Below are 22,311 nucleotides of genomic sequence, written 5' to 3' on the forward strand. Positions count from 1 at the left end.
TGTGGCTTCCCCCCACCCTTCCCCAGTCTCCATGGAGACGGGCCAGGTCTGCAGGCCCAGCCTCCTTTGCTGCATATTCTGGCCTCCCTATTACCATGGCAACAAGGGACAGCAGGGAGGGATGGGGATGGGTCAGAGTACAGGATTGGGCCGAGGCTCTGGGTGCTGGGGAAAGCCAGGGAAGCTGACTTCCTGTCCCCCTTTACTCCCAGGCCCTGTCTCCTTGTCCGTGTCTGTCTCTCTTCAGCTTCAAATCTGTCTCTCCGTTTCTCTTTATATTTTTTTGTGCCTCATTCTGGCTTTTAGCCTTTCACATATTTCCCTGATCAGACCTTTAACCTTCACCACCCACCCACCCCCACACACACCAGGCCCACTCTGTGCCCCTTGCCTGTGTCCCCCACACCTCCACTCCCACAGGTGGGGAGAATACCCACATTCTGAGGAAGCTACAGGGACAGACTTTCACTTGCTCTCTGCCCCTTCTATAATCCCCAGGGCAAGTCTGAGGTGTTCCTCAGAGAGCAAAGAGTGGGGGTGAGAGGCTGTGACTGCTGGGGCTATGACGAGTGGCTGATGGGGTGTTGTGTGTATGTGGCAGGCCTGGGGGTGTGTGTGCATACGCACGCTGAGCTGGGACATGTGTGGCGTGTGGGTGGGGGCACTGGGGGATTGTTTGTAAGTGCAGCAAAGGTGTCTGTGCAGTGTTGGAAGTGGGGACGGTGTCATGAGATCTGTCTCTGGGAATTATTGTCCTGTGTGCACCTTTTTGTCTGTCATTCACAATCAGCGACACTTTGGCAATTGTGCCCTGTGGACTTCTGCCCCCTGGGGAGGAGTGTGGGTGGTTATGTGTGTGCTGTTGTGTGACTGCAGCAGGGACCACAGAGGATCCTGGGGTTCGTGGGGGGAGTGCGAGGCCTGTAAGCAGGTGATGGTACCGTGTGTGGGTATGTGTGGGTCTGTGGATTGATGGGCTGCGTGGTTGTGGGTCTCTATGTGAAATGATTCGAGGCCAGGTGCGGTGGTGGAGTGTGTGATGTGCACGTCTGTGATGTAGTGTTCGCAGGGTGTGAGTCAGTTTACACGGCCATTTATGACCATGGTTGTAATTCCGCTGCGATGTGAAGGGGTGCATTTTATTTCCGCATGTTGGTGAATCTCGGGTTGTGTGATGGGGTGTTGTGGTATGTGTGTGAGCATCCGCGCTGGTGTGTTTTGGAATGTGATGGTGAAACTGTGCTGGTGTGTGATGGGTGCTGGATGTGTGTGTCCTCCCCATCTGGGCTATCTGGGTGATGCTTGGGCGTGAGTGTGAGGCTTGATGGGGTCCTCTGGCTGTGATGGGTCTCCCTGCAGAATTCTGCCATTGTGTGTGGGGGGGCACACTACTGAGAGGGACTCAAGGCTCATTTCCCCTCTGCAGCAACCCTCCTCACTGTAGGGTCTTCCTTGCGTGTTAGGCGCCCTGAAGCTCCCCCTCCTGAACAACACCTCCACAAGGTCTCCAGCCCCTCTTCCAGTCCGCTGTGTCCGCTGCCTTACTGTGGTGGTTTAAAGGGCTTTCCCCCAACCCGGTGTCCACCTCCCCCAGGGCACCCTTCTCTCGCTGTGGCAACACCCCCACAGTGGGGGGATTTTGGGGGCCCTATCTTCCTCAGCGCCCCATTGCGGGGGTCTCCACATTCTTCATTGCGGGGTCTCCGGGATCCCCCCCTTCTGCGGCGCTCCCCCTTCTCGGCGGTGCCGCCACTTTGCGGAGGCTGGGGGGCGGGGAGGACAGCTGCAGTACCAGGGGCGGGGCCGCGGGCCATCCGTCAGGGCGGCGGCGCCCCTGATTGGCCGGCGCCGGCCCCCCCCGCGGGCGCGGGCATATGAGGAGGCGGAGGCGGCGGCCGCCGCAGACTCTGTGCGGGAGGGCTGCCGGCTGGACCGACCCGCGGACCGAGGCGCGGGCGCTGCAGAGGCCCCCCCCCAGCCCGAGCCCGCGCCTGAGCCCGCTCTGAGGCCTCTGCCCCGGCCCCCGCCCCGCCCGCCCACCCCTCTCCCCCGGAGCTGCCAAGATGGGGGTAGGTGCTGGGGCCGGCCGGGCCGTGCGTGTGTGCGACATTGTGGGTCCAGTGACATTGGGTATCTGCGGGGGGCGGGGGCTCCGGGACCCCTGCGCTCCGGGGCCAGGTCCGCGGGACCCGGCCCGTCCGTTTGGTTGTGCCGCTGGTTGAGCGTGTGCGCGGGGCCGCCTGGGGCCGCGGGGTCTGTGGCGTATGTTGGCCTGTCTTTGTGTGCGGGGTCCCTGGGGCACCGACCGGCCCTCGGCAGCTCTGCCTGACCTGGTGCGGTTGCACGCTCCACCGTATGTGTGTGTGTGCGTGTGTGCGCGCGTGAGCTCCTGGCTCTGTCAGGTCCTGCCAGCACCATCTGCCAGCGATCGTGTGGCCCAGGTTGTGTCTGACTGCATTCGTCTGGGTGTGTCTGAGAGCTGGTATTTGTGTCTGGGGGTGTTGAAACCCCTCTGCTTCCCTAGCCGGGTGGGGACAGGTCTGGGCTATGGGGTGAGCACCAGATGACCTCTCTTTCTCCTTCCAGGCCTGGATGGGGGGGCTCCGCAGTGCGGCAGGTGGCCTGGGGATGTGTGTGTGTCCAGCCCCTAATCTGAGGAAGCTGATATGGGGGGGGGGGGGGCGCTGGGAGAAGTAGGAGAGCAGTGGCAGGGAGATTGCGTGCCTGGCTGAGGGCGCATGTGTGCACATGTTGGGGGTAGGGGGTGGGGGGAGTGTATCGTGCATGTCTGGCTATGCCCTTGCCTCTGTGTCCGTGTGTCCTTGTCTGTCTGTGAGTCTCTCCAGCAGATGCCGCCTCCTTCCCCGGCTGACCACCTGATCCCCTCTGCAGCTCTGGATTCCTCCCTGCGTGTCTGGGGCGGGGCCATAGGGGGAGAGTGGGCGAAGGAGGTGGGGGGCTGGGCAGGAGGAAGACAGAGTCGGGATGGAAAAGACTAATGGAGAGGGAATCTGAGGGATGGGGAGAAAGATGGCGGATGAACACTGATGGGCCCAGGGATGGAGGTGGGGGGTGGGGCTGCAGATCTTTGGCTTGGGGTGGGTGGGTGGGGGATGGGGAGAAGAACTGGGTGGGAGAGGACGGGAGAGAGAAGTCTGGGGAGATGAAAGTTAGTGATGGCTTCCAGGTAAGTGGAATGGAGGGAGGTGTGGGCACATTGGAGGAGATTGAGACCGTACCCTGCAGGAAAGGAAGGGGAGCATAAGGAAAAGAAGAGGGGACAGGAGAAGAGAGGCCCTTTAGACATGGGTGGCAGACAGAGAGACAGAACCCTATGGAAAGAGCGGAAGAAATAGGCAGGGCCAGAGAGAGATGCTCTGAAAGAGAAAGAGAGAAAGAGACATAGATGCAGAGACAAAGACACAGTCAGAGAGACATGCAGAGACGTGGGTGAGACAAAGACATGGAGAGACATACAGAGACAAAGAGAGAAACTGAGTCTGAGATTAGGAGACCCAAGGACAGACATTTCCTATCCAGAGACCACCAAAGTCAGCCTGAAGGGTGGGAGGAGGAGGCAGAGAGCAAAAGGGGTGGTGGAGAGGTGGAGAGAGAGAGATGCTCAGAGAAGGCCCCAGACACTCTCAGAGGGGGAGGGAGAGGCTGGCCAAGGTGCAGAAGCTGCGTGAGCTGGCGGGTGTCAGGGGGAGGTGGACAGTCGAAAATGGTGAGGAGATGCAGAGACTGGCTGCAGCGAGACAGGCATGTCCCCCACCCTCAGAAGTGCTCCTGCCCCGCAGTGCGCCCATCTGGGCCTCCTGCCTTGACTGGGAAAGCCTCGGCTCCCCCTCCAACAGATGGAAGCCCGCCCCCAAGGGAGTCTGGTCATAGCAAGGGCAAGCAGGAGCCAAGGCTTGCCTGCCAGGGACTGGGGTGTCCCGGTCCCCTCCTCCCTCAGACCCAGGGGTCCAGGCCCTCAGCCCCTCCTCCCTCAGACTCAGAAGTCCAGGCCACCAGCCCCTCCTCCCTCAGACCCAGGAGTCAATCCCCCCAGCCCCTCCTCCCTCAGACCCAGGAGTCAATGCCCCCAGCCCCTCTTCCCTCAGACTCAGAAGTCCAGGCCACCAGCCCCTCCTCCCTCAGACCTAGGAGTCCAGACCCCCAGCCCCCTCCTCCCTCATACCCAGGAGTCAGGCCCCCAGGCCCTTCTTCCCTCAGACCCCAGAATCTAGTCCCCCAGTCCCTCCTCCCTCAGACCCAGGAGTCCAGGCCCCTGGCCCCCTCCTTTTTCAGACCAGGAGTCCAAGGCCCCCAGCCCCTCCTCCCTCCAAGCATCAGCTCCCAACCTTCCCTAAGGTTCTGGGGGGGGCGCTGCTGGTTTCCTTCCCGACTTCTGCCAGGCCCCCATCTCTCTCCTCTCCTGCCTTGCCCCTCATTTCTCTACCTTGACCCCATGACCTTCTATCTCCACATCTCTCCATCCGTGGGGCCACCCCTGTGGGGAGGTAAGGGCCCTCCTGGCCCAGGCAGTGGAGACGTGTCCTGCCTGTCCCCCAGGCCTCCGTGCTTTTGAGTCAGACGCAGTGCTGCCGCAGGGCTGGTCCGGGGCCAAGCCTCCCCCCCACCCTCTGACACCTTCACAGATACTCCTGGGCCTCCAGGCTGTGGTAACCCCCAGGCTCAGCCTCGGGGTCTGGGGGCAGACCGCAGGCAGCTCAGGCCTCTACAAGGTCATGAGGGGATTAGCCCTGAGCTGCCTGAGCCCGGGATCCCGGCTTGGCTCTGGGCCCACAGGATCTGTCAGCAGCCCTCTCCCAGCACCTGGCCTCACCCCACCCCTCCTGCCAGCCTCCAGGGACACTGTCTTCCCCAGCTGCCCAAGCCCCCCGGACTGGCACCTCCCTCCCCCCACCACACTGCATCCAGGGCAAGCCAGGCCTGGGGCTTCTGTACCCCAAATCCCAGCCAGCTCCTAGTCTGTCCTCCAGAGACCTGACCTTGCCCATCCCTTGTTCAAAGCTGTCCATGGCTGCCGCCAACCCCCAAGACAGAGGCCAGGGCCCACAGCTCGTCAGTCAGGGCCCCCAGGACTGGCTGTGTCACCATGCACATAGGAGGCTGGCTCCCAGGCTCTTGTCCCAGCTGTGACCAACCGCTGCAGTACCCTTTCCTCCATCCCCACTGGGCCTGTGGGGCCTCCCAGGATTAGCTGGGTCCTCCGAGAGACAGAGACTGAGACAACCATGGGGCTGAGGAAGAGGCCCAGGAAAAGAGTTGTGTAGAGAAGACCGGAAGACAGGGAGAGTGACAGAGGCAGGGAGACCTGGAGCTAAAAGGATAGAGATGCCGAGATAGACCCGAGAGAGACAGACAGACGGATGGACAGGAAGGTCGCAGAGTGAGACAGCCAGAGATAGACAAGGCGATTGAAACAGGAGAGGTGGAGAGGGACAGACACACCAAGCATTCCAGGGAAGACATAGCTCGAAAGTTAAAGACAGAGACTCATGGCAGAGAGAGGCTGAGAGAAGGACGGGGAAAGACACCGAGGCGGAAATAGCGACACTCAGAGACAGTCTGAAATCCCGCAACATGGTAACTTGGAGAGAGACAGGAACCCAGAGAGAATCCAGAGAGAGACTCAGCCAGACATGGGGAGAGATTGTTCAGGAGATGCAGACAGACATTGTATGAGACAGAGAGACATACAGAGCTGGAGATCAGACAGACGGACAGAATTATACAGAGACCCATGCTGAGAGGCTCAGATAGACAGACAGATGACATAAAGAGATGGAGACAGAGCAGGGAGAGAAACAGCCACAGAGAGACAGAGATGGAGAGATACAGAGGTAGGAGACAAAGAGACAAAATAGAACAGTAAGACAGAATGGAACAGAGACCTGGAGAGATAGATCCAGAGACAGAGAAAGACGGACATAGCAAGAGAAGGACATTCTAGGATCTGGGACAGGCCCAGGGAGGGGGAGAACAAGACACAGAGATAAAGAGACACCAAGTGACTGAAGGAGAGAGAGCCACAGAGATCGGCACAGAAACAGAGAGACAGAAGCACAGACAGACCCAACAGAGACCCCCAGGGACAGAGATCCAGAGATAACACGGCGCCAGAGACGAGACCCACGGGTTCTGAGAGACAACCACCCAGAGACACGGGGCAGAGACAGGGGGATGCAGACGAGCCTGACAGACTGTGACCCCCAGAGCCAGCCCTGCCCAAGGCACACAGAAGCCGGCCAGGGTGAAGGTGGGCCCGCAGGGAGGGCAGGTGTCCCCCTTGTAACCCCTTCTCGCCCGCAGTCTGGTGGCTCTGACAGCTATCGTGTCGCCACCTCGCAGGACAAGAAAGATGACAAGGGCTCGCCCAAGAAGAGCAAGGGCACCAAAGAGCGCAGGGACCTGGATGACCTCAAGAAGGAGGTGGCTATGGTAAGCCCCATGCTTTGTGCCCGCACAGCCTCCCAGAGCCGAGATGTGGCTGGGGATGGGTCTCATGCTCTCAGGTCCTGCCCCAGCCCCCCAAAAGCCTTGGCTCTCACTGCCTCCCCCCAAACTCTTGTTCCTCAGACAGAGCACAAGATGTCAGTGGAAGAGGTCTGCCGGAAATACAACACAGACTGTGTGCAGGTGCGGCTGGGCCTGAAGGAGGAGGAATTCTGGGGGGGGGGGGGGCTGGGGGCCTGGACCCCTGGGTCTTAGAGAGGAGGGGCTGGGGGCCTGGGACCCTGGGTCTGAGGGAGGAGGGGCTGGGGGCCTGGACCCCTGAGTCTCAAGGAGGAGGGGCTAGGGGGTCTGGACCCCTGAGTCTGAGGGAGGAGGGGCTGGGGGCCTGGACCATTGGGTCTGAGGGCTGAGGGCCTGGGACCCTGGGTCTAAGGGAGGAGGGGCTGGGGGCTGGATCCCTGAGTTTGAGGAATGAGGGACTGGGGGGTCTGGACCCCTGGGTCTGAGGAAGGAGGGACTGGGGGTCTGGACCTCTGGTCTGATTGAGGAGAGGCTGGGGGCCTGAGTCCTGGGGGCCTGGAGTGCTTGTGAAGTGTTGGGGAACCAGGGTGGCTCAAGGAGGGTTCTGTGTGAGTCCTGTGTCCCCCAGGGTCTGACCCACAGCAAAGCCCAGGAGATCCTGGCCCGGGATGGGCCCAATGCGCTCACACCACCGCCTACCACCCCCGAGTGGGTCAAGTTCTGCCGCCAGCTCTTCGGGGGTTTCTCAATCCTGCTGTGGATCGGAGCCATCCTCTGCTTTCTGGCCTACGGCATCCAGGCGGGCACAGAGGACGACCCCTCGGGCGACAACGTGAGTGCCCCCCACCCTGCCCTGTGCCAGGGCCTCGATATTTAGGGGTGCCCACCCTCTCCTGCTTCTGGCCCCTTCTGGCTTCTCAAAGCCCACTCACAGCTGTGTCATCAGACCTGGATAATCCCTCAGCGAGAGAGCCGGAAAGGGTCTTGGGAAACTGAGGCTCAGTAAAGCCAGGGAACTTCTCTGCCATATAGGGGTGGCCTTGGGGACAGTCATCGCCTGAAAGACTCCCCCCCAAAAAAAACTGAGTGCCCTCGTGTAGAAAGCCAGGCACACCTGGCTGCTGAGCTGCCAGGACACATTCCCCAACGCAGGGGACACACAGGGGACGCGGTTGCAGCAGACCCCCTGCCTGGGAACACAGACCTGCATGCTGACCCCGTGGAGATCTTCGTACACACATATGCACAAATGTGCGGAGTCAACACCGTCACACCTAGACACGGACTCAGACACAGCTGCCTAGTTCAGACACACAGGCAGGGACACTGGCGCAGACGGACAGACACAGGAACTCAGACCTACACAGAGCTGCAGGCCCAGCCTGGGGACAGATAGACTGACCTGTGCCTCAGGCAGAGACAGATTGTATTCCTAGACTTTGGAACCCAGGGCGCCTGGCTGGCCCAGTCGGAGGAGCGTGTGACACTTGACCTCGGAGTCCTGAGTTCGAGCCCCACATTGGGTGTAGAGATTACCCCCAAAATAAATAAGAAAATAAACAAAACTTAAAAGGAAATTTAAAACGTACACAGGCAGATAGACAGACACGGAGTCTCAGACCCAGGCAGAGAGAGACAGAGAGACAGAGATCCACACACAGAGACCTACACACAAACAGTCCCATCAGTTTAAAGCCAGGCACGCAGCCCAGCAGAGAGACAGACACATTGACCTGAGCACAGGACAAACATGTGCACGGATAATAACGTAGGCTCAGCTTCTCAAACACAGGCAGAAAGACGGAGGGACACACAAAATCGAGAGACTGACTGACCTAGAGACACACACACCCACGTGCAGAAAGAGAGGCCCTAACCGGCAGATGGACACACGGACCCTCGAGTGGACACAACCTGGGGTCAGGCACACAAATACGGAGCCCCCTGCCCCCTGTTGACTCGGGGTACCCTTCCTGGATCCCACACCTGGGAGGAAGCAGCTCTGAGGTGCGCCCCTGTTTCCCCCACAGCTGTACCTGGGCATCGTGCTGGCTGCTGTGGTCATCATCACGGGCTGCTTCTCCTACTACCAGGAGGCCAAGAGCTCCAAGATCATGGAGTCCTTCAAGAACATGGTGCCCCAGGTGAGGGGGGCTCGAAAGGGGGCAGGTGGGAGCAGGAGGTAGGAAGGTGGTGGTGAGGTGTGCCATCCAAGCCCAGGTGGAGAGCAGGGCGCTGACTCTTCTCCGTTGGGCCCCCAGCAAGCCCTGGTGATCCGCGAGGGTGAGAAGATGCAGGTGAACGCCGAAGAGGTGGTGGTCGGGGACCTGGTGGAGATCAAGGGTGGAGACCGAGTCCCAGCCGACCTACGGATCATCTCAGCCCATGGTTGCAAGGTCGGACCAGGACCTGGGACCCAACTCTGTCCTTCCTGAAGTGGCTCTGGGGTCCAGGCCCCCAGATCCTCCTCCCTCAGACCCAGGGCTCCAGGCCACCAGGCCCTCTTCCTTCAGACCCAGGAGTCCAGGCCCCCAGCCCCCTCCTCCCTCAGAACCAGGAGTCCAGGCCCCCAGCCCCTCCTCCCTCAGACCAGGGTTCTAGGACCCCAGTCCCTCCTCTCTCAGACCCAGGAGTCCAGGCCCCCAGCCCCTCCTACCTCAGACCCTGGCATCCAGGGCCCCAGGCCCTCCTCCCTCAGGCCCAGGAGTCCAGGTCCCTAGCCCCTCCTCTCTCAGACCCAGGGTTCCAGGCCCCCAGTCCCTATTCCCTCAGACCCAGGAGTCCAAGCCCCCAGCCCCTCCTCCCTCAGACCTGAGTCCAGGCCCCCAGCCCCTCCTCTGTCAGGCTCAGGAGTCTAGACCCTTAGCCTCCCCGCCCTCAAAGCTAAGAGTCCCGCCCTCAGCCTTCTCCTTCCTCAGACCCAAGAGTCCAGGCCCCCAACCCCCTCCTTCCTCAAACCCATGGGCCAGGCCCCCATCCCTTCCTCCCCCAGGACCCAGGAGTCCAGGCCCCTTGTCCCTACCCCCTGGACCCATCAATACCTTAGACCTTGGCAGGCAGCCTCTGCTTCCCACCTTCAGGAGCCCTACCTCTAGCCCCCAGACACCACTCATTCACCCAGGCATCCAGGCTTCTAGTTACGACCTCCAAGGGTACAACCTTGGCCCCGGTGTCCTCTGGACAAGTGCCCCCTGACCCCAGGGCTGAGCTCTCTCTCCTTTCACCCACCCTCAGGTGGACAACTCCTCCCTGACCGGCGAATCAGAACCACAGACCCGCTCTCCTGACTGCACCCACGACAACCCCTTGGAGACCCGGAACATCACCTTCTTCTCTACCAACTGCGTGGAAGGTGCGGCAGGGGGGCCCCAGGTTGGGGGGAGGCTGGTCAGACAGAGGGCTGTGTGTCTGGGACTTGGGGTCCCTCTGAACCTCACCCTGACCCCACCCCCAGCTCAGCCTGCTCCCCTCTGGACCCACAGGCACGGCTCGTGGCGTGGTGGTGGCCACAGGTGACCGCACTGTCATGGGCCGCATTGCCACACTGGCTTCAGGCCTGGAGGTGGGCAAGACGCCCATTGCCATCGAGATCGAGCATTTCATCCAGCTGATCACCGGCGTGGCTGTCTTCCTGGGTGTGTCCTTCTTCATCCTGTCCCTCATTCTCGGGTACACCTGGCTGGAGGCTGTCATCTTCCTCATCGGCATCATCGTGGCCAATGTCCCCGAGGGCCTGCTGGCCACCGTCACTGTAAGGCCCGGACCCCCGCATTTGAGGGAGGAGGGGGCAGGGGGGGCCTGACTGCCACATTCCTAAGCAGGATGCCTTGTGCCACGAGGGCTGAGCCTCCTAGGTCTTGAATGATGGGGTCTGGGGACTCCGGAGGCCTTCTTAATGAAGCAGATGGAAATCTCGTGCACACTGCGAGGCACAAAGGGCCAACAGCCTGTCACATTCTTTTTTCTTTTTCTTTTTTCTTTTTTGAGAAAGAGAGGGAGGGAGGGAGGAAGCAAGAGGGGGACGGGGCAGATCCCAAGCAGACTCCAGGCTCAGCGCAGAACCCGACACAGGGCTTGATTCCACAACCGTGAGATCATGACCTGAGCCGAAACCAAGAGTCAGACGCTCAACCGATTGAGCCACCCGGGCACCCCCTCAGTCCTATCACTTTCTAAGTTAAGTTACATGATTAAGAAGTCTACCCCCGTGGGGCTCCCGGCTATCTCAGTTAGGAGAGCACATGACTCTCGATCTCGGGGTTGTGAGTTTGAGCCCCACTTTGGGTGCAGAGATTACTTAAAAATAAAATCTTAAAAAAAAAAAAAAAGGAAGTCCACTCTCATGATAAAAGGTCCAAAGAATATATTAAAATAGTTAAAAAAATAAATAAAATAATGCCCCCACCCGCCCTGCCGCCCAGTGGTCAGCCCCACCATAGAAGTGCATTGTCTACACAGCTCCCTTCCAGCCAGTGGGTCAGTGCTTACGGCACATAGACCCGACCGTCCCAGGAATTCTCTTCGTCTGCTTGATTCTTTTTTTTTTTTAAGATTTTATTTATTTGAGAGAGACAGAGAGAATGCACACAAGCAGAGGGGAGGGCAGAGGGAGAGGCAGGTTCCCTCTGAGCAGGGAGCCCAACGTGGGACTTGATCCCAGGACCCCGAGATCATGACCCGAGCTGAAGGCCGACACTTAATAACTGAGCCACGCAGGTGTCCCACCTGCTTGATTTTTTTCACTGAATATATCCTGAGGCGTTTTCCCCATTAGCATGTTCAAAGCCAGGGTAGGTCAGGGGCTCTTTACCAACGTGGGGTCACACATACAGACGCCCCACTGTGAGTCTGGGCGTGGGCAGGTGGGCGGCACACAGACTGAGTTCCCCAAGAGCCCCCTTGAGACCTTGTCTAGCTTCTTCCCCCCAACCCACAGGTAACCCCTCCCCAGGCTTCCAGCAGCATTACTGTACTGACAGCGATAGAATAATTGAGTCCAGACCCCCGTTTTGGGCTTAGTTTTGTGCCAGGCACAATGGTCTTGAACCTCATCCTCACAGCTGCAGGCGGTGGGGGACCCGCTTTCTCGTGGCTCTGTATTATTCCGTATTTTGTATCCCGTGGTTTATTCACCCCTGCTGTCATTCGTAGATGTTTGGGTTTTCTCTCATTCGGGATGGTTCTCAAGGCTGCTGCTGTGCACAGAGCGGTGGCTGGCTTTGGGGGCGCGTGTCCAAGCCTGTGATTGTTGGTCTGTGCCTCCGGGTGGAACTGCCGGACAGCACCAGGCTTCCGAACATCTGTCTGTCCTGTTGCTGTGTGATGTCAGGGCAGGTCGTGGGTGCTTGCGGTGCTAGTGCGAGCCTGCTGCCTGGCTACCCCCGTGACTGTGATTGTGACCGGCCCCTAGGTGTGTCTGACGCTGACCGCCAAGCGCATGGCCCGGAAGAACTGCCTGGTGAAAAACTTGGAGGCTGTCGAGACCCTGGGCTCCACCTCCACCATCTGCTCAGACAAGACAGGGACCCTCACCCAGAACCGCATGACGGTCGCCCACATGTGGTTTGACAACCAGATCCATGAGGCTGACACCACAGAGGACCAGTCAGGTGAGGCTAGGGCCCTGGTGGGGACCATGGGGGTCTAGCCCCAAGGCGCTGTGACAGGGTACATGTGCCTCCTTCAGGCACCTCGTTCGACAAGAGCTCACACACCTGGGTGGCCCTGTCCCACATCGCTGGACTCTGCAATCGAGCCGTTTTCAAGGGAGGTCAGGACAACATCCCTGTGCTCAAGGTGGGTCCAGCTGCCCCCTTGCCTTGGTCCTGCCCGTGGCCGTGGCCGCTGCCGCTGCTCTGCTCTGATGGCCCTCTGTCCCCACAGAGGGATGTGGCTGGCGATGCTTCCGAGTCTGCCCTGCTCAAGTGCATCGAGCTGTCCTCTGGCTCTGTGAAGCTGATGCGTGAACGTAACAAGAAAGTGGCCGAGATTCCCTTCAATTCCACCAACAAATACCAGGTACTCTGGGTTGTCTGGCCTGAGAGCCAGCCTGGACCTCCGGGTCTCGATCGTGCCTGTATGCGGTCATGTCTGCCCCACCGCCCCCTTGCTTTGGACAAGTTACTAACCTTCCAGAGCCTTGGTTTTACCATCTGTGAAATGGGAATGACAGCATCCACCTGGTTAGGTGAGGAACAGGGTGACCCAGGAGTGAGAGCAAGGTCTCTGTCAGAGTGGGAGGCTGAGGAATGGAGATCTTTCTATAGTGAAGAGGGGGCCCACCAGAGAGCTCTCATTCATTCTGCAGTCTTTGGTTGAGCCATCAGCTCATGTCAGGAACACGTTTTAGGTGCTGGGACACCTGTGACACCTGTGGCAGTGAGTGATACAGTGGAGTCCCTCCCTCTAGTGCTAGAAGACAGACAATGATGAAAGCATGAGGAAATACAGAATATCAGAATATGCTGGCTGTGGGTGTCTGGGGCAAGAGTGTTCTAGACAGGGGGCACAGCCTGTGCAAAGGTCCTGATGCAGGAGTATATTGATGTCTGAACGATAGCCAGACAGCCATTATGGTGGAGCAGGAAGCCAGGGAGTGTGCTGGAGGCAAGGGCAGTAGGTACCTGGGCAGGACCCATGGGGCTCGTGGGCTAGGGAGAGGACTCAGGTATGACTATTTTTTTTTAATGATTTTATTTTATTTTTTAAAATTTTTTATTAATTTATTTGACAGAGATCACAAGCAGGCAGAGAGGCAGGCAGAGAGGGGGAAGCAGGCTCCCTGCTGAGCCCATGACCTGAGCCAAAGGCAGAGGCATTAACCCACTGAGCCACCCAGGCGCCCCTCAGGTGTGACTCTTAAGAGGGACGTAAGCCGTGGGAGGGCTCTGTGCAGAGGAGCAGTGGGGCCTGACTCACATTTTTATTTTTTATTATTTTTATTATTTTTTAAGATTTTGTTTATTTATTTGACAGAGATCACAAGTAGGCCGAGAGGCAGGCAGAGGTGGGGGGGAGCAGGCTCCCCACTGAGCAGAGATCCCGATGCGGGGCTCGATCCAAGGACCCTGAGATCATGACCTGAGCCAAAGGCAGAGGCTTTAACCTACTGAGCCACCCAGGCACCCCTTGACTCATGTTTTTAAAAAGAGTTTCACTGAGATATCATTCATCTATCCTAGATCACCCACATGAAGTACATAACTCGGCATCTTGGGTTGTTCACAGATACGTGCAGTCAGCTTCACAATTATGGAACTTTCCATCACATCAAAAAGAAGCCTCGCGCTCCTTAGCGCTTGTCCCCCTCCTTCCCCATCTCTCTGATCCCTCAGCAACCACTCGTCTACTTTCTGTCTCTCTGCATTGGTCTATTCTGGACATTTCGTATAAACGGAACCCTGAGACACGTGGGGTTTCGTAGCTGGTGTCTTCCATTTCGTGTGATGTTCTCAAGGGTCACTCCCGCTGTGGTGTGTGTCGGTCCCCCAGACCTCTCCGTGGCTGGGCAGTGTGGCGTTGCCCACACAGGCCCATTCGTTGGTCCCTTTATCTGCCGATGGACGCTTCGCCCTTATGCACTACCGTGTGTGATGCCACTGGAAACTTCCCACACACGTTTCCTTGTGGCCAAACTTTGGCTGTCTCTCGGGTGTGTGCTTGGGAACAGCTGGCTCACAGAGTGACTCTTCCTGGAGCCTTTTGGGGGCTGCCACACTGTTTGCCAAAGTGGCTGCCCCATGTCCCACTGACTCACCTTTCTTAAAGGCTCCTCCTGGCTGCTGGGGGAGGAAGTACTATGGGCTGCGGAGGGCAACACGGAGCCGCCTCACATGGTAGTGGGTGGCCGGCCAGGGAGGGCGGGGGGAGGTGAGGCAAGGTCAGAAGCTGAGTGTATTGGAGAGGGGAGCTGGGCAGATTTGGTGGTGGGTCAGATGTGAGACGAGAGGAAGCTGGGCGAGACAGGGAGAGAGAGACGTATTCTAAGGATGGCCGAGATTTCTGCGAGCGAGCCCCACGGGCTGAAACATCTGTGAGACAGACAGAAATGGGCAGGGATGAGCCGCGATCTCTGGGAGAAACTCCAAGAACCAGATGGAGATCTCTTGGGTAGAGAGTTTGGGGCAGAGAGTTTTGCATTCTGGGGGAGCCCCCGCTGTGGTCTGTCCTGGCCCCCATGGCTCTGGGCGGAGGGTGGGGGCCGTCCTCTCCCTGCGCTGGGTCCCGCCAAGGCTCAGGCAAGCCCGCCCTCCGGCCTCTCCACAGCTCTCCATCCATGAGACTGAGGACCCCAATGACAACCGCTACCTGCTGGTGATGAAGGGAGCTCCCGAGCGGATCCTGGACCGGTGCTCCACCATCCTGCTGCAGGGCAAGGAGCAGCCGCTGGACGAGGAGATGAAGGAGGCCTTCCAGAACGCCTACCTCGAGCTCGGCGGCCTGGGCGAGCGTGTGCTGGGTGCGCACCTCGGGAGGGGCTGACCTGGGGCAGGGGCTCGGCCAGCTTGCAGGGTGGGAGGGGTTCCTTGAGGGTATGGGGAGGGGTATGAGGCTGCCCAGAATCTGGCTCAGAATAGGGCTTCCCAGAATGCACTGTGAATGAATGAATGGATGAACGAGGGAGTGTGTGTATGAATGAGAGAAGGCATCTTTAGGGGGTGAATGTTGACAGTCCCCACCAGCCGGGGCTGCCCTGACTGCAGGGATCCTAGCGGATCCTAGGGAGCCTTCATGCCCTCACCCCATCCTGCCATCAGGTTTCTGCCATTACTACCTGCCCGAGGAGCAGTTCCCCAAGGGCTTCGCCTTCGACTGCGACGACGTGAACTTTACCACAGACAACCTCTGCTTCGTTGGCCTCATGTCCATGATCGACCCACCCCGGGCGGCCGTCCCCGATGCGGTGGGCAAGTGTCGCAGCGCTGGCATCAAGGTGTGGCCTGGGGCAGCCGGGGGGGTGGGGCCGGGGCTCTCCGGGGGCTACCAGCAGTGAGACTGGATCATCCCTGCCCAATGCCCACAGGTCATCATGGTCACGGGTGATCACCCCATCACGGCCAAGGCCATCGCCAAGGGCGTGGGCATCATCTCCGAGGGCAATGAGACAGTGGAGGACATCGCTGCCCGGCTCAACATTCCAGTCAGCCAGGTCAACCCCAGGTGAGGCCCCCCCCCTCCCCCCTTCCTTCTGGCTCTTAGCACCTGGTCCCACGTCCCCGGGCCGGGCCGGGGCAAGGCTGCCTCCGAGCTTCACTGTTCACAGCCCTGTGACCCTGGGCAAGTCACTTACACTTCCTGAGCCTTGGTTTCAGAGCCCAGTCCTCCCACCTCTCCTGTCTGTGGGCTCGGCCAGCCTGGCTGTCTGCCCATGCTTCCCCACGTGTCCCGACTGGCCCTCTGCTCTTTCCAGGGACGCCAAGGCCTGTGTAATCCACGGCACCGACCTCAAGGACTTCACCTCCGAGCAGATCGATGAGATCCTGCAGAACCACACCGAGATCGTCTTCGCCCGCACGTCCCCCCAGCAGAAACTCATTATCGTGGAAGGCTGTCAGAGACAGGTGGGCTTGGCCTGAGGCCTCCTCGGAGGAGGGGGCTGCGACCCGGATGAGGGGGCTGGAGCCAGGCCTCTGGGCGTCACCCTCACCCCCTCTCCCTCCAGGGAGCCATTGTAGCTGTGACTGGGGATGGTGTGAATGACTCCCCCGCCCTGAAGAAGGCCGACATTGGCGTGGCCATGGGCATCGCCGGCTCAGATGTGTCTAAGCAGGCAGCGGACATGATTCTGCTGGACGACAACTTTGCCTCCATCGTCACGGGCGTGGAGGAGGGTGAGTTGGCCGGGGAGGTCCTGGAGACTGGGGTTCCTGCAGGAGGCCCTGAGAGGAGCAAGAGGAACCGGTCAGGGCTGTGGCAGAATGCGTAGTAGGGGGACATCAGAACCCTTCCGAGCCCCCTGTGGAGCCTGAAACTAGTCCTTTCCATCCTTCTTCCCTGCAGTGGGGTTGGGGGCTCCCTGGGGACAGGGCTGAGCTGACGCATTTCTGGGGCCCAGTCTGGTGAGCAAGGCAGACGCAGAAGCATTTTTAAAACCTGTAAGTGCAACCACAGGGAAGCTGAGGGTCCGTTGGGAGCCTCATGGAGGCCCCTCGCCTGGGGTCAGGGGGCGAGGAAGCTTCTAGAGTAGACAGGAATAAGTGTACAGAGTCCCAGGAGCCAAGCTGGAACATTCAAGGAGAGTAGTGCCCGGGGGGTGGGGGGGGAGTTGTTGGCAGAGGGACAGATCGCACACAGGCAATGCACTGGGAGGTTGCCCGTGTGTGGGGCCGGGCCTGGCGTCTGGGGCTTGGGACACCGAACCCAGGCTGCAGAGCCCATGGACACCGCCGCTGCCGCCTCCTGACAGGCTTTAATGAGGCCCCAGATAGAGCTGGTTCACATTTAATTTTATTCTGATCATCAAAGCAATTCCCGATAATTATAGGAAATGTAGACAAGCATTAGGAAGAAAACTGGAATCACCCCTAACCTCACCATCCAGAAATAATCACTACTCCTGCTCTGCGCATTCTCCTCCTGCTCCTCTCTCCCTTTGGCAGTGTCCCCAGGGTAAAAAAAGAATGCATGATAAAAGAGAATGCCAGCAGTAAAGCTGAGCCTAAAGTGACAAATGAGATGACCTTATCCCTTGCCTCCTGGTCCCGGAAGACACCGTGGGGAACCCTTTTTTCTTCCCCAAGAGGTCTGTGTGTATGCGGGGCACGACCTTGTGGGAACACCGGTCACACCTTCTACACTTATACTGGGCTCTCACCTTGTGCCTCCTGCCTGGTGCGGGACAGACAGCTGTGAGCAGAGCAGACACGGTCCCTCCCCTCCAGGAGCCGGGAGGGGCAGCTTTAGACAAATTAACAAACGGATCACAACGTAACACACGTAGTTGTAAATTGCAGCAAGTGCCGAGAAACTCACAAGTGGGATGCCAGGGCAGGTAACAGCCAGGGCAGGTAACAGCCACATCGGGCGGGCAAGGCAGGCCTCTCGGAGGTGGGAAACACAAAGAAACCCACAAAGTTTAACTTCCAGTAGGAGAAATTCAGGTATACCGCAGAGCAAAGAGCATAGGGAACCCCCATGTTCCCATCCCCCAGCTCCCTCACCGCTCACGACCCCTCTCGTCCCAGCACACACACTGGATTACGTTGAAGCACATTTCAGTCCTCATTGCCTCCATCAACACCAGCAGTTTGTGGAAGGCCGAGCACGCATGGCAGGAACAGGAAAGAGCGGGTCTTAGTTTTACACAGAGGTGATCCGACCGACCATTCGTACCACTGGGCAGCCTGCCTTTCTTTTTCCATGTGAATGACGTACCTTGTTACTCATGCCTCGCAGGGCACCCTGGAGGATAGGAGGAGGTGCTGGCTGCGGTAGTCTTTACCTTTTATTTACTTTTTTAATTTTAGGGGACGCCTGGGTGGCTCAGTTGGTTAAACAGCTGCCTTCGGCTCAGGTCATGATCCCAGCGTCCTGGGATCGAGTCCCACATCGGGCTCCTTGTTCTGTGGGGAGCCTGCTTCTCCCTCTGCCTCTGCCTGCCACTCTGTCTGCCTGTGCTTGCTCTCTCTCTCTCTGACAAATAAATAAAATCTTTAAAAAAAAAAAAAAAAAAAGAACATTTCCAGCTCCATTATATTCCCTCCGGCCCATAGCTCCCCGTCCAGAAATAGGCTGTACCTTGACTTTGAGCCCCATGCAATAGTCTTGAACCTCCCCTAAATGGAGTTGTGGGATATGAGCACTTTTGTGTCTGGCTTTTTTCACTCGAGGTAACATCTATGAAATTCCTCCGTGGATTTGGGTGTTTCAGTAGCTTGTGTCTTTCCCTTGCTGGGCAGTATTCTGTTGTAGGGAGGGACAGTAGGCCGTTCATTCATCCACTCCCATGCTGATGGCCACTGGGGTCAGTTCTGGGTTTTGGTGATGGGGACTAATGCTATGGTGAACCTTCTCGTACTTGTTTTTTGGTGGGCATAAACACTCCTTTAAACCTGGGAGTAGGATTTCCAGGTCAGTTGAGTGGGGGAGGGGGTGTTAATTTTAATACAAGCCGCCCAACAGCCTTCCCAAGTGGCTATTTCTCAGGCTATTTCTCAGGGCACCGCGGTGGGTGTTTGTGCAGGAAGGTGGGCAGGTGGGAGGGTGGATTGGAAGGAGCGGGGTCCAGGGTGCCCGGGATCTGAGCCTGCCCCTGCCACAGGCCGCCTGATCTTTGACAACCTGAAGAAGTCCATCGCCTACACACTGACCAGCAACATCCCTGAGATCACACCCTTCTTGCTGTTCATCATGGCCAACATTCCCCTGCCTCTGGGCACCATCACCATCCTCTGCATCGACCTGGGCACTGACATGGTGAGTCCCAGCCACTCTCTGGGCCCCATGAGGGGAGGGTCCCCCACTCCCAACTCACGCAGCCTCTCCTGCCCAGGTCCCTGCCATCTCATTGGCATACGAAGCTGCAGAGAGTGACATCATGAAGAGACAGCCCAGGAACCCCCGCACTGACAAACTGGTCAATGAAAGGCTCATCAGTATGGCCTACGGGCAGATTGGTGAGGACTTGGCGACCCCACCTGGTTCATGGCTGGATGCCCAGTGCCTGGCCCACAGTGGGCACCCTGGAACCTTCTGTTGGATGAGTGGGGTGAAAGCAGGATTTGCTGCTGGAGGTTTGGGAGTGACTGACAGATGGGTGGTGCTCCCCAAGGTGGGACCAGTACAGGCAGAGGACAGGCCTGGGGGGTGCATCTGGGGGGGGCAAATGGGACACCAAGGGGCAGATCAGGATTGGCCCCAGGCTGGCCACCTCAGAACCCACTGCTCCACCCTCCTCCGTGGTGGGGAAAACAAGATCTGACCATGAGCGCTCTGAGGGCAGGAGTGAGCCCCATCCCTTCCCTCCTCACCCTGCTGCTGGAGGTGCATGTGTAGAGCCTTTGAGCTGCTGAGCTCCCCGTTGCTGGGAGTATCCCAGAAGGCAGAGGCTTCATGGTGGTGGTCAGAGGCCCGGGGAGATCATTCCTGCATCGGGGAGCCTGTCAGACTGAAACCCTGGGGGTTCTCAGGGACTCCCTGATGTTTATTAGGGGGCCTGGCTCTGGTGGGAGAGAGCCTCCCGGTGAGTCCCTTCCCTGATGGCCATGGCAGTCTACTTCCCAGGTGGCCATGGCAGGCGCCCGCCACCAGGTGGCGCTGTCGGGCTGCCAGCTGGGAGCTGGGCATGCGTTCTGGGGTAGCTGCCCCCCCTCCCCACTGTGGAGTCTCACTCCGAGGTGCCCTGGGCTGGCCCCAACCTGAACCTCTCCTCATCTCCTCCCCACCTCCAGGAATGATCCAGGCTCTTGGTGGCTTCTTTTCCTACTTTGTGATCCTGGCAGAAAATGGCTTCTTGCCCAGCAACCTGGTGGGCATCCGGCTGAACTGGGACGACCGCACCGTCAATGACCTGGAGGACAGTTATGGACAGCAGTGGGTAAGTGGGCGGCCCCGCGGCATTGGTGAGGGGGCTCCTGGTCAGCGCCCCTGCCTGCAGCAGGCAGGAGCCCCCGTACGCTGTCCCAGCCACGGGGGTGGGGCTGCCTCCTAGGATGGTCCTTCTGCCTCGGGGCTCAGGCCTCCTGGCACTCTCAGCCCAGCCTACGGAGGTGCCCGCCACCTCTGGTCTCGCTCTCCCCCACCTGCCACAGAGGGGAGACCCCATCGGGACAGAGCCCCTGCCCCCCACCCCAGGGCTGGTGCAGGGGGTGCAGACACGGGGCACGTGGGTCCCGGGCTGGGGCCTGGCTGTGGCGGTGCTGACGACCACCCTGCATGCTTGTCATCGCTGCTGCAGACATACGAGCAGAGGAAGGTGGTGGAGTTCACATGCCACACGGCGTTCTTCGTGAGCATCGTGGTCGTCCAGTGGGCCGACTTGATCATCTGCAAGACCCGAAGAAACTCCGTCTTCCAGCAGGGCATGAAGTGAGGGCTGGCGGCATGAGGCTCTGTTTGTACCATCCATGCATCTATCTGTCCCTCCCCACGTGTGCCACGCGTCCGTCTTTGCCCCTGAGTGATTTCCTCTGAGTGGTCCCATCTATCGTGGTTTCCTTCTGTGTGTCTTTCCGTGTGTGTGTGTATGTGTGTGTGTGTGTTGGGGGGGCAGGGGTGTCACTATTGGGGTCCCCTTCCCACACCTATCTGTGTGTTGCTGTCTCTGTCTGTCTGCCTTTCTCCTTCTGTTGCCAATTCTCTGTCTCCTGTTCGTCCCTCTGTCTGTGTGACTCCGGGGCTGTCTGTCTCTGTCCACCTCAGGCTGTGCCTGGCTCTGGGGGGCTGGGGGCTGGCTCAGGTCCTCTGAACCAGCCCCGCCTGTGCCTCCAGGAACAAGATCCTGATCTTTGGGCTGTTCGAGGAGACGGCGCTTGCTGCCTTCTTGTCCTACTGCCCTGGCATGGACGTGGCCCTCCGCATGTACCCACTCAAGTGAGTGCCCCTCACCCTCCTGCATCCTGCTTCCTGCCTCCCACTCCGGGAGCTTCCAAGGAGCCTTCCCCATGGGACATCCTCCCTGGCCCCACGCGGATCTCAAGCCTCACCTCTCCTACTATCTCCTTGGACCATCCACCACCACAGTCCCTGTTCTTATTTTTTTTTCTCTAAGATTTTATTATCTTTAAGTCATCTCTGCAGACAATGTGGGGCTCAAACTCACAACGCTGAGTTGGAGAGCCACCCGCCCCACCAACTGAGCTGGCCTGGTGCCCCCGAGTCTTTGTTCTGATGCCCCGGAGCCCTCCCCTATGGACGTCCTCGCAGGAGGTCCCCTGCAGGCCCCAGTCCGCAGCCTCAGCCAGAGGGCGAGGGAGAATTCCCATCCCCCAGGGCGGCCTTCCTGTTCTCCAGACTTGGCCTCTGTGTCCCCTAGAATGGCCCCTCACCCACAACCCCCTGCTCTCCTGTCTCTGCAGGCCCAGCTGGTGGTTCTGTGCCTTCCCCTACAGTTTCCTCATCTTCGTCTACGACGAGATCCGCAAACTTATCCTGCGCAGGAACCCCGGGGGTGAGGGGGTTCCCCGGCTGTGGGGCGAGGCTGGGGGGGCAGGGGTGCAATTGGGGGGCGGGGGGCAGAGCGCTGTGCCAACCTCTCTGTCTCCCCCAAGTCCCTCCTCCTCTCTTCCTGGCTCTACGGTCCCCCTCCTCTTGGTCTCTGTCCTGCGCCCTTCTCCATGTCTCTTTCTCTTTCTCTCTCTTTGTCTCCAGGTTGGGTGGAAAAGGAAACCTACTACTGACCTCACCCCCCCACACATCACCCATCTCTTCCCTGCCCCCCAAGCCCAGGACAGCCCCCACCAGTCCCCCCATTTTGTATTCTGGGGGAGGGGCCCTCTCTCCCCATGGCCCCACCTTGGCCCCTACCCCCTCAATTTATCTCCTGCCTCCCCACCGACCCCCCTCTGGCTGGCTTCTCTCTCCAACCCCTCCCGGCCCCCCTCTCCCCCATCTCTTTTCTGTGTCACTGTTCCTCTCCCTCTCCTCTTCCTCCCCGTCCCCTTTGCGCCCCCTCCCTGGGCTCTTTTTTACTCCCCCTCACCCCCAGCTGACGCCATCTCTGGTTCTGGACAATTATCAAATATATCAGTGGGGAGAAAGAGGCGTGTGTGCGTTGTGCTTGGTTTCTGACCCTGAGGGTGGGGGTGGGTGGCTCCCCCGGCGCTGGCATCCATGGCCGGTGACCCACACAACCCCAGGAGCCACAGAATCACGGAGTCACCAAGTCAT

The 22,311-nt window shown here is 59.1% G+C and overlaps 1 protein-coding gene across 1 annotated transcript; it reads left to right on the top strand.

The window, feature by feature from the left end:
• Nucleotides 1-1,896: 1,896 nt before the first annotated feature.
• On the top strand, nt 1,897-22,183 carry ATP1A3 (ATPase Na+/K+ transporting subunit alpha 3). The gene is made up of 23 exons (XM_047712109.1): nt 1,897-2,069; nt 6,361-6,450; nt 6,589-6,648; nt 7,115-7,318; nt 8,517-8,630; nt 8,748-8,882; nt 9,721-9,838; nt 9,969-10,237; nt 11,897-12,095; nt 12,173-12,282; nt 12,370-12,504; nt 14,752-14,944; nt 15,243-15,418; nt 15,509-15,645; nt 15,896-16,046; nt 16,148-16,316; nt 18,746-18,900; nt 18,977-19,100; nt 19,875-20,020; nt 20,381-20,511; nt 20,914-21,015; nt 21,501-21,592; nt 21,793-22,183. The coding sequence occupies exons 1-23, from the start codon at nt 2,064-2,066 to the stop codon at nt 21,819-21,821; spliced, it is 3,045 nt and encodes a 1,014-aa protein (XP_047568065.1). The 5' UTR covers nt 1,897-2,063; the 3' UTR covers nt 21,822-22,183.
• Nucleotides 22,184-22,311: the final 128 nt, after the last annotated feature.

The sequence above is a fragment of the Lutra lutra genome, chromosome 17 (assembly GCF_902655055.1).
Source record: "Lutra lutra chromosome 17, mLutLut1.2, whole genome shotgun sequence".
Classification (NCBI taxonomy): domain Eukaryota; kingdom Metazoa; phylum Chordata; class Mammalia; order Carnivora; family Mustelidae; genus Lutra; species Lutra lutra.